This window comes from Zootermopsis nevadensis, unplaced genomic scaffold (assembly GCF_977971745.1).
Source record: "Zootermopsis nevadensis isolate Lab colony 2312 unplaced genomic scaffold, Znev_1.0 Znev_ptg000022l, whole genome shotgun sequence".
Lineage (NCBI taxonomy): Eukaryota > Metazoa > Arthropoda > Insecta > Blattodea > Termopsidae > Zootermopsis > Zootermopsis nevadensis.
Window position 1 is genome coordinate 14,648,654 of NW_028259154.1, and position 13,375 is coordinate 14,662,028.

A 13,375-nucleotide genomic window follows, 5' to 3' on the forward strand; every position below is an offset into this window, starting at 1 on the left:
GTCCTATTCAACATCGACTTTTGAATACAACTGAAATGAATAGATCGGTTAACAATATGCATTGTGTCCAGTGTTCAATACAGCATCACAAATATAATTATATACCTAATGAAAGCAATCGATATCAATAATGCGACACGTCTGACAGGACAGAATGGCAACGCCGGGTACGTTCAACTATTCAATGTGGATTGATCTTAGTAGGTTCATTTCCGTCCCGGAAATTAGTGTTCGAGTAGGTGACAATAGATGCTGTAGTACTCTTAAATTCGAAACTCTCTCATACATCAGCTGCCAGTCCATCTCTTCGAGATGCGCAGTTATGACATATTTTTAGTCTGAAATCATAAACAAAAATATGAACACAGTTTTTTTCACAAGTCCAACCTCGTGGCTCATGAATCCCATCTTCCAATCAAAAAAGGCAATTATTGAATAATATTACAATTCGAATGAAGAAATTTACAGGCGATGTAGTGTGATCGGTCTTTTCTTCCCTTATAAGTTTTGTCTTTTTAAACAGAGTTCATCATTTTTTCTTGTAAACTTGTATGCAGTATTAAGCCCAATTTACTAACACTCTTAATAGCGTATAGACTAGGTAAAATATGGATACAACGTATAGTTTTTCTTCATGTCTTATACTCCAATGTGGAATAAAAAATGCTACAAAAACCTTAAAACTGACAGCAATTATACGGTATCAAAATTAAAAGAGCAGAATATACTCAAGTCGCGGACATCTCGAGCACAATTTTAGAAACTGTCTTACGTGACGCAGCGGAGTGCTAACGGCTTGGGGGGCCATCGGTTTCAAAACACTGTTGTCTTCACTCCAATCACGAAAAAAAAGGAAAGGCCAGCGAGTCCTCAAGTATCATTGGAAAAGCATGACCACACGTCCATCCACCTACTACCTTTGTTCCTCTACCGACTGTGAAACAGACCGTTACAAAGTTAAGTGCACACTGGTTATATGCGGTGACAGTTTACAGCTGTACAATCGAAATAGTTTCACTCCCTTATTGCGAACTGTTGACTGCCACATTTTTTATTCATGTATCCCACGACCCTATACCCAACGAAACAAAGCAATTGTACAGGATTCATAAAGCTGTCGTGTACAAGTATTAGGCCCCTTCTGATGAACTGGATTCATGTGGCTTAGGATATGGCACTCGTGAACACGGTAGGAAGGTTTAATTACCCTTTGGTTCTCACAATTACTTAGGTTAGCATAAAATTTTGCAAGCGAATTTGGTAACACAAACCTACACAAGTGAACAGACTTGTTCATGAAATTCCACTTAAGAATCACTGACGTGTGTACTCACATGTGATACGAAATTGCATTTCAAATGTGGATCCAAACGTAAATTCTCTTGCGGGGCAAGGCAGGCCTAACTTTCAGATTCACAAGGCAATTTGGCTATTTTTATTGTAGTGTTCAATTCTGTGTTGGTTCCGGTAGAGAATCCTTCAGCCCTCATAGCGTATTATATCTCTCAATGTTGACACCCCTGTTGTAAGGTACGAAGGACACATTTCTCTCACAAAATATGCGATAAAGTGTGTCAACCTGAAGCCTAATCTGCATGTCATGTACATACCATTCTGTGTATGGAACGCAGTATGACTAATTCGTTACATTATTGTTAATATTTCATGCTACAGTAACGATCATCAAGTTTGTATAGGAGCAGTGAAACTCGCTAAGTCACGGGTTTAATAACTGCATCGCTCACCATCATTTGTGAACAAAAGATACATTGGAACATACAAGCTGTGAGCAGTCACATATAATTTTTTATTAATTCATGTTTTAACTTCCGTAATTCCAGCCGAGAATTGAACCCAGACGTCAAATTGTATTTGGCATACTACAAATAAACATTTAAAACTATAGTCTGCGACTGTAAACTTGAGACTTGCGGGGTGAGGAAGTGGGGTGAAGGAGGTAAGATAGCGGCTGCCTTTAAGGCTACGAACTTCCTGCATTCATTGCAAGTCTCAAGATTACAGTCGCGTACTGTATCTGAATATTACATTCTGATGTTCGACAGAGACTGGCAGCACCATTAAATTACTTACAAAATTTAAAACTTTATCTTTACAACATAGCAGTAAGTCAATTACGTGTCTTTTAACCACGGTACGTTAACGTAATTCCCAGACTGGCGCTATGTTGTAGGGGCTAAGTTAGATCGAATGTTGATTTCGAACACTTTCTTCCCATCTCACGCAGTTACCAGAGTGCACGGCAAAATCATAATATTTAGACTGGTAACAAATCCTTAGAAAATGTGGAAAAATTCATATACTTGGTTAAGCCAGAAACAAACCAAAATTGCATTAAAGAAAGTACACTAAATTCAGTTCAGACGATTGTGTTTTTAGGTCTCCTGTCTAAAAACTTAAGACTGAAATATACCTCTTGCATGCATACCCTTGTTTATGTACATAATAAACCACGATATAAAGATATGATCGATTGTGTGACATCGTGTTCTCGGGAGACGGTTCAAGGCCGCGAAGGCCAGTTATCCTGAGGTTGCCATGCTTTTCCTCATACCCTCCAAGCAGTATTGCCTTTAGCAACCAACAACCGCTTTTCTACACACCTTTAACATTCACAATTCATGTTTATTTCACCCAATGGGCACAAAACAACCAATGCGGCTGACAAATAACCTTTAAATAAACAATGAAATACTTTCAAACAGAAGCAAACAGTAAGCTCAATATAATTTTGTAACATAAGAAAACTAATTTGTCAAAACATTTACCCGCCCTAGATACGCCATGATACATCAGTTTACAATAGCCACACCATACAACAAGATAGTTCTGATTTGACAACGAATGAAGACCACAGAAAGACTCTGATGCGATAGCCGGTAACCCAGACCGAGGATCGAACTTTGTACTTCCCTAATGTGCTGACCACTGCACCATGACGTTCGGACATGCAAAGTAATTTGTTAAAGACGTAACGAGCTGTACAACCGGCATAGAATACCAAAGTCGAGGTTAGGTAAGGGTTTCAGGTGAAACTAATATTCATTTACTTACCAAAAAAATCCTCCCAACTGAGAGATCCATCGGAATCCCATCCCTCTCCAGTAGCCATCACTGTGGTGGCCACATGCACCGAGGTCATGCTTTGAATAGTGTCATACGTGGATGGTCACCATGAGGTCACACAAAACAATCCACAATGTCACATCTCAATAACACTGACAGTCAGTCATAAAAGAGGCACAATTATGACAGATAACTGCCACGAGAATGTGAACACACGCTCACGGAGTTCTCAAATCAGAATCCCGCCATGTTGAACAACACGCGCTGGCTAACAATCGGAGCTGACAGTCCACTTTCTCAACCACCTCAGTCAAAAACACACTACACCCATTCACTTCACTGGCGATCATTACATGTCCGCCGCATAGGTTCAAGGCGACTGCAGAGCCATCATGCGGCGAGTCAGTCAAAGCGCGATACCAACGTTGAAACAAAAATGCCGCTGCGCCCATTAACAAAGCGATATAACGTCTAGACACTAATCGAAGGATTTTACAAAGGACTTCCTGCCTAGCAATGGAAGCGACAGCAGATATATATCATTTCAAATAGCGGTGATCGTTTAGTTTTCATCACAGAAATAAATGAAGTGGTCTTTTCCTACAAATTATCGAACAGAATATAAATTGATCCATCTCGACAACATGGCCAACACATTTGTATCCAGAGGGGAGAAAGAAACTTTGTGTTTTAAAAATCAAGGACACGTACCCCTCATTACCATATAGTGTTGAGGTTAAGAAAGCTTTAACTTCATCCGCGCATACGTGTGCGCTTAGTTAAGAACCGAGGGAAATTTGACATCTTATTACATCCATTTTCCAAATGTTTAATGTTTGTAGCAAGTCTCCACACTTTTGAGAACTGCAGCTACAAATCCCAAAACACTGCATCCTTATGCAAAAATATTAATATTTCTAGTAGCGCAAAAATCTACATAATAAAACCAACTAGAACATAAGAACCAACATAAATTAAACCGTAGACTACCGGTCTAGAACAACTGGTTTACACAATGGCTTCATAAAATGCCATATCCCACTCAGATAACATATAAAATTTGTTCTGATTTACTAATCCAGAATTATTTTACATTGGATTTGATAAAATTTTAGAATTCTTATAAATTTCTATTCATATGTCAACTTGCTCAGAGTCCTTGAATTATTTTGGGACATCAATGAAAACACTGTCTTAGCAGACAGTTAGGTTAGGTTAGCTTTGAGTTGTAGTAAAGATTTCATCAAGGTCAGTGAAGCCTCAAAACTCATCATTTATTTTAAGACTGATGCGTTTGAGAAGCTTCCGGAGTTAATCAAGTTAATGGTTTGTAATGTAACAGCAAACAAAATGTAATAAATAGATCAATCAGCTTAAGAAACGTCATTCACTACGCGTTTGTATGTAGGTCAACACAATAAAATGAAAATAACAAGGTATTATGATTAATTAACCAACTACGTACGTTTCCTGCTGTCAAAGTTGGAATAATGCTTTCATTTATCTAAGGCCAATTCAAGGACTTCATAAGAAATCCATCAAGACTGTTTAAATATACTGGATCAACAGTACAAGAATAGCTCTAGGTCAGCTATTTTAAGAATACGACAATTAGATTTAATATATACTGCGTTCTAAGACATGGTTATACTCCCATCTTAAAGCGATAGGTTATCAATTTACCGGCATAACATGTAGGCCTTGTACAGATGGTTCGGTTTGAGGGTCCCGGTACCTGTCCGAATCTCCGCGGGCCATCATGACGGCAGAAGTGTCCAACTCTTCAGCCTGTGCGGTTCATGAGGGAAGTTCTAAAATAATCTCACTGTAGAAACTCATAAATAAAAGCCTGTTCACTGATATTACCCTAATTAAAGTTGTGCATTCCCTCTTTTGCATTGCGTTATTACACGTAACCTTATATTAAAAACCGTCAAATGCTGTCACATCTCAGATTTCGCCCGGTCGCCACGTTGGTTTTGCTGAACGAAGTAAATTAACAAGTTCAAAAGCACTGATGTAATTTTTCCTTCTCTTGTTTCCTTCTTTTGCTGCTTTCTCTCTTTGGTCCAGCTGTTCTCCTCAGTATCCTGATCTCAAACACCTGTGTAAGGTGAAAAACAAAGTTACACGCCCATACAGAAAACAGATAAAGCTGGATTTTTTTATAATTTAATCTTCACATTTTTAAATAGGAGAAATTAAGATAAATATTCTCAATTGAATGATAGCAAATATTAACCAATAGCTAAATATTTGTAATGGAGACGCATTGTAAATCATATATGTAAGAACTACTTTTTAAAAACCATTCATGAGAAATTCTTGCTTCGAAGTGTGAAATCGTTGCTGTATTCTGTAGGTAAATGGTTAGCTTAACGTGGAGTGTAAAAGAAATATTAGAATACCTGAAGAAATTAAAATATGCATTTATTTTCTCGTTATTTCCAAGTTTGCTACCTTCACTTTAAATGCTTTCTGTTCAATAAGGGTAACAACCCTCTACACCCGCATAAAATCTGTCATGCAGAACGCCGGAAATTTCTGGTGAGACAAAGCTGTTCCAACAATGCTCAAGATGCATTCAAATGACGATCAATTCGCGTTGTGCATTCCACTGCTACTATCTGAAATGTCTACAGGCAGATGCCAGGTCTCAAATCATTGAAAACACGATACGCGAATAGCATAATTAACCAGTGATCTCAGATGTAGCGTACAGTCGATTCTGGCAAACATTTAAACACAGCTACAAATCAACAACGGAGACTCCCGTAATGGATTATTCTTCTGTCAGTATAGCGTTAAAAGAGTGTTACGGCTTCAATTCCAGGTGTAACAAGGTCTGTAAATATCTCGTCTCCTTCCCAGGCGAGAGCAAAGTGCAATAAAACACAATTTTCATAACATTTCTTAAGGCACTGTCTTGCATCTCTTAGCCTGTATGAATTTATTTTTCATCATTACGCAAATATATATAGTTCACCCGTAAAATAATTTTTCATCCTTGAACAGTTATTACAATTTCATTTCAAATTCTTGATAAACATTCAAACCAATGAGGGAACCGTCATATGCTTGTATATTCAAGTAGCCAATCTTCGTAGATAAATGGAGAAAGTTAACAGATAAGGAAATCGTTTACATAAAATATCGAAACTACACACAAATCGTGGGGAATTCTCATGAGATTTCTCTTATTCACACTCCGAATGGAATGTAAGTTCAGTGCACCTTATACGAAGATGTTGCCAAATCCCAGTTTAGAATTCTACTTGACTGTGACATCATACCGAAATTATATTAAGCATTTCAAGTGCGTTGCACTAAAGCCACAGATACCATCACGAATTTCTTACACGGTAAGCAGCGCATCCTCAAATTTGTTTCCGCATTTGAAGAACAAATTGCAAGGATAATTTACCTAACACTTAATGGTTTGAATGCATGCTTAAACAAGACTATCCGGACTGAAATATTAGGTGGCATATCCTCTGAATAAATCGCAGAACGATGCCTCAAAATAAGCTACATCAACCCAATTCCTCATTTACAATTATGTAGTGTAATCTTGCCCAGGATTCGCTATTTTTTTTGTACTTGTAAGAAACCCAACTTTTGTCTGCTAGGTAATAAGGTTTTGTATTATCCACTTATTGTCCTGCTTCTCTTTTCTTAGTTTATGATTCCTGTGTATTTAATTTATATTCGGAAATATTGTAAGCTTGGGATCGACTATGGACAGCCGATGCTAAGTGATGTAGCGGTACTTGAAGTACGTGGGAACGCAGAGGTTTTAGGAGTTCCTGGACTTGGAAGTTCCCTTGTACTTGAATTATCTGCTCTTAGCCTAAGTGGGTTTTGCAGCTAGTTAGCGATGCCCTTTTGGAAGTAAGAGTGTGGGAGGGACTCCCTGAGGGTTGGGTGAAAAAGAGGAGGTCTTTCGAACCGAACCTGGACCCACACCAATAGGAGTTGATGTTACATTTCCTTTCGGGCAACGCTGGGAATTTTGGTTGTCGAGCCGTAAGGGTTCTTACGGTATAAAAGGGGTTATTATGGCCGCAGAGGGGGATTCCATTCAATAAACATTCTTTATTTACTATTTGATATTGGATATTCGGTATTCTATATTCTGTACCCAGTATTCTGTATTCAGTATTCAAGATTATCGCGAGTTTATATTCAAGATTCAAGTTACGGTATTTAGAAAGGAGGTAATTGAGAAGTCAGCGTGTGGTTGTGCAGTTGAGAGAATTGTGAAATCTACAAAGTGTAAAACATCAAGGATCGCGCAGGTCCTAAATAAATACTGTGTTACTTCCAAACAATCCGAGTATTCAATATGGCTATTACGAACTGGCCGTGACACCGAATGAGAGGGAGTCGACGCAGACCGACTAGCTGAGCCGAGCAACGAACCCTGAGAGATCCCGAACAATCCCAACCAACAACATCGTAGTGGAGGCTGCGGTCAGCGACAAAGGAGGAGAACGGTTACAGTAGGCATATTTTATGTGTCAGGAGCGAGGCGTTCTCGTTAACCGTATTAGCCCATCTATACTTTGAAGAACGACGAATAAAAAGTAATACTATCCTTCCATCTACACCTAGGTTTCGCAAGTGGTCTCTTTTCTTCCCTTTTCTGTCTGAAACTAAAGACTTTGATGTAATAAGAATATGAATGATACGTACTTTTCCACAAGTTTTACGTGCTCTGTTTTGCATGTAATGTTAATTTGTGCATCCTTTACGAACAAGCTTAGTTTTAAGAACAATGTTTATTTGTTCAAGAATTAGAAAAGCAAATTTATTAATGGAGATGTTCTCTTTTTGCTCGGAAATTACAAAATGCCACATTTTAATTTTATCCCAAAAAATTTCCGGTTTCTAACGTCATCATATATGCTCTAGAAAGAATAAACGTAGTTTAGCCGTTTGTAGTAACGCCTGTCACATTTAGGGACATCCTGTTCAGCTAGCTTCACTGTGCCCTTGAGTTTTGCATATTTTATTGCAATCTTATCTCTGTATAACATTTCTTTCCTACAAATTCTCACATTTCCTCCTCTTCCTACCTCTGGAAACATTCATACACGTATTTTTTCCAGAAGGCTTTCAAAATCCCCTACCTGAATCCTGAAACTGTTCGCTCTACCCACTCTCTTCATTACCACCTTCTGTCTTGTTTTTAAAAGCTGATCGAAGTTCCGTGTTGCGCTACAATAACCAACCAAATAACAAATTAGTTTTGGGGCAAGAAAGGGACATTGTAAGATTTCAGGTTTTCAGAGTGGCGAGTGTGAAGATGGCTATCTTCTGGGTTGTTGAGCCGTGTAGTCTGGTAGATGTTTACCGACGTTTCAGAGGTGCTTCTATCAGACTGCATGGCGCAACAACACAGAAGACAGCCATCTTCAAGTAAGGGACATGTTTTAACATTGCCCCTTTCTTGTTCCTAGCTCACACTTGGAGAATAAATTTGATATTAGTTCAGTGGCACGTTCTGGTAAGTTATCCGTCTCTTGGTTATTTTTTAAATATTGCTTGTTGGAGACAGAATATTGTTGTACAAAAGAGCAGATCATGGAGACGTACAGTTTTTATTTCAAATCTGACTTGCCTCTATATGAAATTCAGGTATTCAGAAGGAAGGATGTAGACCAGTATGCATGACTCAAAGTGTTTACCTACGAAAGATAAGAGTGATGGTAAATGGGAACACGGTAGATAAAATGAGAGGATTAGCTATTTTCGAAGAAACGTTGACAGGAAATTAACGGAAAACCTACGCATCTTCTCTTCCCGAGGAGAGAATAATGGCAAACAACAAGACTGGTAAAACACGTCTTCAGATGACTACTAAGGCTAAGGCCTTACTGAGAACCCATTAATCATTCAGCTGGTTAAAATATTCCCTGACTTTTATTCAACCCAAAGGTTTATTACCTCGTTGACAACAATCAGTCACTGAACCTTATCCTGAGCTATATGAATCCAGTCCACATCTTCACAACCTCAAGATCAGCTTTAGTAACTATCTATCCTTCCATCCAAGCCCCTTACCTCCCAAGAAATCTCTTCTCTCCAGAATTTTCGTCTGCAATTTTGTAAAAATTCCTCGGTAGATGCATAGATACTATTAAATTAAATCAGATAAATACGCTTAGTGGCGTGAACTGGTTTAAAATGACAGAAGACAGTTTACGATGACAAACTTCCGAGGTCCATAAAACAGCTACTTGTTGAGCATTTGAATAATTGTGAACGAAGGTTACACCATTGTCAGAACTTCTGCTCACATGAGCTTGTTTAATCGAAATTCAACTGGATACAAGACAAGTACATGACGGAACGCGGCAGACGGTTACTGTTAGGATTGACTATTCTGTCTTCTTACATAATACAGAGATTTCACTTTGTAATATTAACTGTTCAATGCTTATTTCGAAAGACTGCATAGTAGTGTTGCTCTCAAACGTAGAAAGGCAGTCGACGATGGTTTAGGCTTCGCACAAGGCTATGCATATCATTTAGACCCACGAATCGACACGACATTGCAGTTTATTCTTCGTGTTTCTGTCCCTCTCTCACATTCACACATTCTCTGTTCACTTGAACAACACGGATCGAAACAAGAACCAAGGATCAACGTAACACACCGGAAAGCTACACAACATTACTGATTTTTGATTGCTATTTCTTCCCTTGCTATGAGAAATGAACACAAAATGTTGGTTGAAAAGAAGAGCACTGAGGATAGTATAGTAAAACCCCTCCATAACGCGGTTCGCTATACAGCGGTTCCGGATATAACGCGGGTACCTCATGTCCCCCATAGTGCAGCAAACAAGAAAGAAAAGAAAGAAAAAAGTGTATCAATTATCAAGATTCATTTCTTAACATGTACCGTTACATTACCTACGAAGTAGCGATAATTTTTGTGCATACTGTACTTTTATTCAGAAGCCTTTATTTATATACTGTACGTTGTAGTATGACTCATAACGTAGGAAAGTGTACTGAACTATTTAGGCTTAACAGACCTACTATAAACAGGATGTTTATTTTATAATAGCCATCGTTTTGGGTAGTTCTTGATATATAAAAAGTATTTAATAGTGTATAAATAGCGTGTACATAGTGTTTGTAAATAAAAAAGTACAGTAGTACGATATATTTTAGTACAGTATATTAAAATGAAAGCCAAATTAATTATTTATTACTTTTCCGTAAAAATCAATTGTAACATAAGTATGTATACTCTTAAATGGAGATAGTCTATCAATACTGTACGTACCGTACAGTACGTCCAGTATTTGTACCGATTTTTCCGATGCACTCCCGTAATAACGCGGGTTTACCCCTGTCCCCAGCAACCCGCGTTATAACGGGGTCGTACTGTATTAAGATTGGTCGAAAACAAACAGGATCAGTAGACGTAGACTGAATTTATGTAGACTTTTTGTGAGCATGGCAGTGGACATTCAAATTCAATAAAAAGGAATTTTTGACCAGTTGGGTGATTACCATCTGCCCAAAAATTACTTTGTTCTGTCTCTTACATGTAACCGTTTAACTCCATTAACGTAAATGGCCCCTCAACAAATCACCACGTCCTCAAGTATTGGGGGAGTGGAAGTGTAGCTCCACGCGTTCACTTCGGCACTTGATGTTGGTTAGCGGTCAGCTACAAGCTCCTGACGGGTTACCTCCGCGGTAACAGTCCTCCGTACCCATTGGAGGAGAGGCTGAGTGGACCCAAGAAACATTTTGAACGGAATAGCGAAGGTACAAATCCCTTCCTGCATCAAGAATCGAACCCATGCCGTTGTTAGTCACTCTACTGACCATTCCGGTTCATTTAATACTATCCAAGCTGCGTTTTGTTTAAAGATACTTGTTTCCATAACTACATGTAATTTCTATCGCTTAAAACCGACCTCTTCAAACATAAAATATCACGGACATTGGTAAGCATGTGACAACATGTACAATTATGAAAGGACACCTTTCGTCAAGTGCACTCTAATATTTTGTGTTCATATTGAAAACTCTCAGCTGCATGAAAACAATAAGATTTGGAAAGAAACTGCTAACCTTATGCTAGGCTTTCGTACTGTGTATACGATGCCTTACACCGCTTCTTCTGGGCTGAGTCGTGGGCTTATGTTTTTCTTCGGTGTCAGAGCGGTTCGGCGATCACTGTCATCCCTAATGCCAAAACAACGCCACAGGAAATTATAAAGCCTACTGCTTTCTTCCAAGGATTTAAAAGCACAATTAGGGCTATACAATTTAGTGACGGATGGACACGTGGAAAGTGTTAGATGTTGTAGATGACCTGCAACTCTGGCCCAATCACACATCTTGCGTTGTGGACTGATCTTGAATCCTTAAATTAACTTCTCCGGGCAGACCACACCCTTCACGTAGGTGTGAACGCACAGCAGAACAAAAAACGAATGACTGTGATGTATGTTTCGCTGGTCCATTCCAGATAACCAGTTGCGAGAACAAAAGTGGTATAAATGAATCCAGCTTTGTGATGCTAGGGAACACATCTCTGCAGGAGTGAAAAAACAGGTTACATCCTTCATATTTCGAAACACCACTTGAAGGCAGACAGCAGTAGCAAGTTGTAATGGAGGAAGACATAAATAAGACGGATTTAGAGGTGGGGGTCTGAGTTTGAACAATTGAAATGCGGTTTGGTGGAGAGTGGTGTTTCAAAATGGGAGCGTGCAGAGTGGTTTGAGGTCTTTGAAAGGCCAGAGTTCAAGCACCTGACTGAAAATAAAGAAATAAACAAGAAATGAGATGGGGAGAATGGACGAAAGAAAGAGAGAAAGAATAAACAGCAGTAAAAAGGGAAAGAAAAGATTAACTAATAATACAGATAGGCAAGAAAAAGAAAACAGACAAATAAAATAGAAACAACGAATAAAAGAGAGGAAGAAAAATATAATTCAGACAGAAAGACAAAGATAAGAAACGTAAGAAAGAAAAGAAAAAGGAATGAAACGAAGAGAAAGAAAGAGCAAGGAAAGGGGAGGGGAGGAAAAATATGTTAAGACGCAACCCAACCAACACAGGTTCGAATCTCGGTCGGACAACGGACTATGATGACCGAAGGTTTCTGTCTACCTGCATCAAAACCCTTGAAACTGGTGATCGGGTTAGAGACGGCTATCTGGGCGTTCCTCTGAAACACCAGTTAAGCATGAGCTCTATGTGTCAGAGAAAGTTGTCTCTGAATGATGTTTGTTCCTGTCTGGGGAGGAAAGAGGAAGAATAATAACAATAATTAGTCATTTAGAACCGGAAGTTAATCAGCTAGCAGTGTAATGACAGGAGCACCGGACCGGAAAACTCCTGGCAGCTGCTTATGTCCGGTCGTCTATCTGCAAATCGGGGTAGGACACTAGCGCACCCTCATTCATGTCGGTTGCAGGACGTAAAACTGGAAGCTCGTTTCACATTATACATATTAATTGCCTCATTTGTTCCATATTGCTTAGCACTAGGCCAGGAACGAATTGCCTATTTAGGAGGCGAGGGGTAGCTAGTATAAAATCCCGCCCTTTTCAAACAACATACACAAGCTGAACACAGTTCAGGCACGAATGTGGCTGTCTATTGGGTTGTAACACCGCGAAGTCCGGTAGAAGTTTACCAGCGTTTCAAAGGCCCGTGCTGCCTCCATCATCGGAGCGAATCTCCAGGGAAAGAAGGCTTAAATAAGCAATGGCAGTTCCTTGCGCGCCATTCACTACTACGTGTGGCAATAGTAACCGTCAAGTACTCTGTGCACACACTGGGAAGGGCGGGGGTATGAGAATTGTTCTAGCCAGACGTAATAGGTCCGGTTTTATAATCAGTACTGCAAACCACAAAGCGGAGAAACTTTTAACGATGTTGTCATGGCAACTATTATAACTATTTAAGCACAAGTGTGATGGACATCGACCAAGATTTTTAAGATTTCCATTTTCTGAGTAAATGAGAACACGACACTTTTCTGCGGTTATAAAAATATCTACGGTTAGATTCCGGGCGGAATAAATTGTAATATTACTAACAAAGACGTTGTCTGATGCAAGTAGTGAAGTATTTCACCTTAAACCAGTCTCATATTCTGTAATTTAATTTAAAAACTTTCAAGGAAATAAGAGTGGTGTCCCGATTACTGCTCATAGTACAGAAATGACCCACATGAGGCAGCACCGAACAGACTACGTATTCAATATTTAGATGCAACAATCCTTACGTCAGCAACGCTGTAAAATGA

At 39.0% G+C, this 13,375-nt stretch overlaps 1 protein-coding gene across 2 annotated transcripts in view; it reads right to left on the bottom strand.

The window, feature by feature from the left end:
• GEFmeso (Guanine nucleotide exchange factor in mesoderm) overlaps positions 1–13,375 on the bottom strand; it is a 152,740-nt gene that overhangs the window by 135,610 nt on the left and 3,755 nt on the right. The window contains exon 1 of one of the 2 annotated variants that reach the window (XM_087354024.1): positions 3,073–3,631. The exons of the other annotated variant lie outside the window; for it this stretch is intronic. Coding sequence (XP_087210150.1) covers positions 3,073–3,160 — 88 coding nt within the window. The 5' untranslated portion in view covers positions 3,161–3,631. Of the gene's footprint in view, positions 1–3,072; positions 3,632–13,375 lie in introns of those variants that run through there. 2 annotated transcript variants of the gene reach the window in all.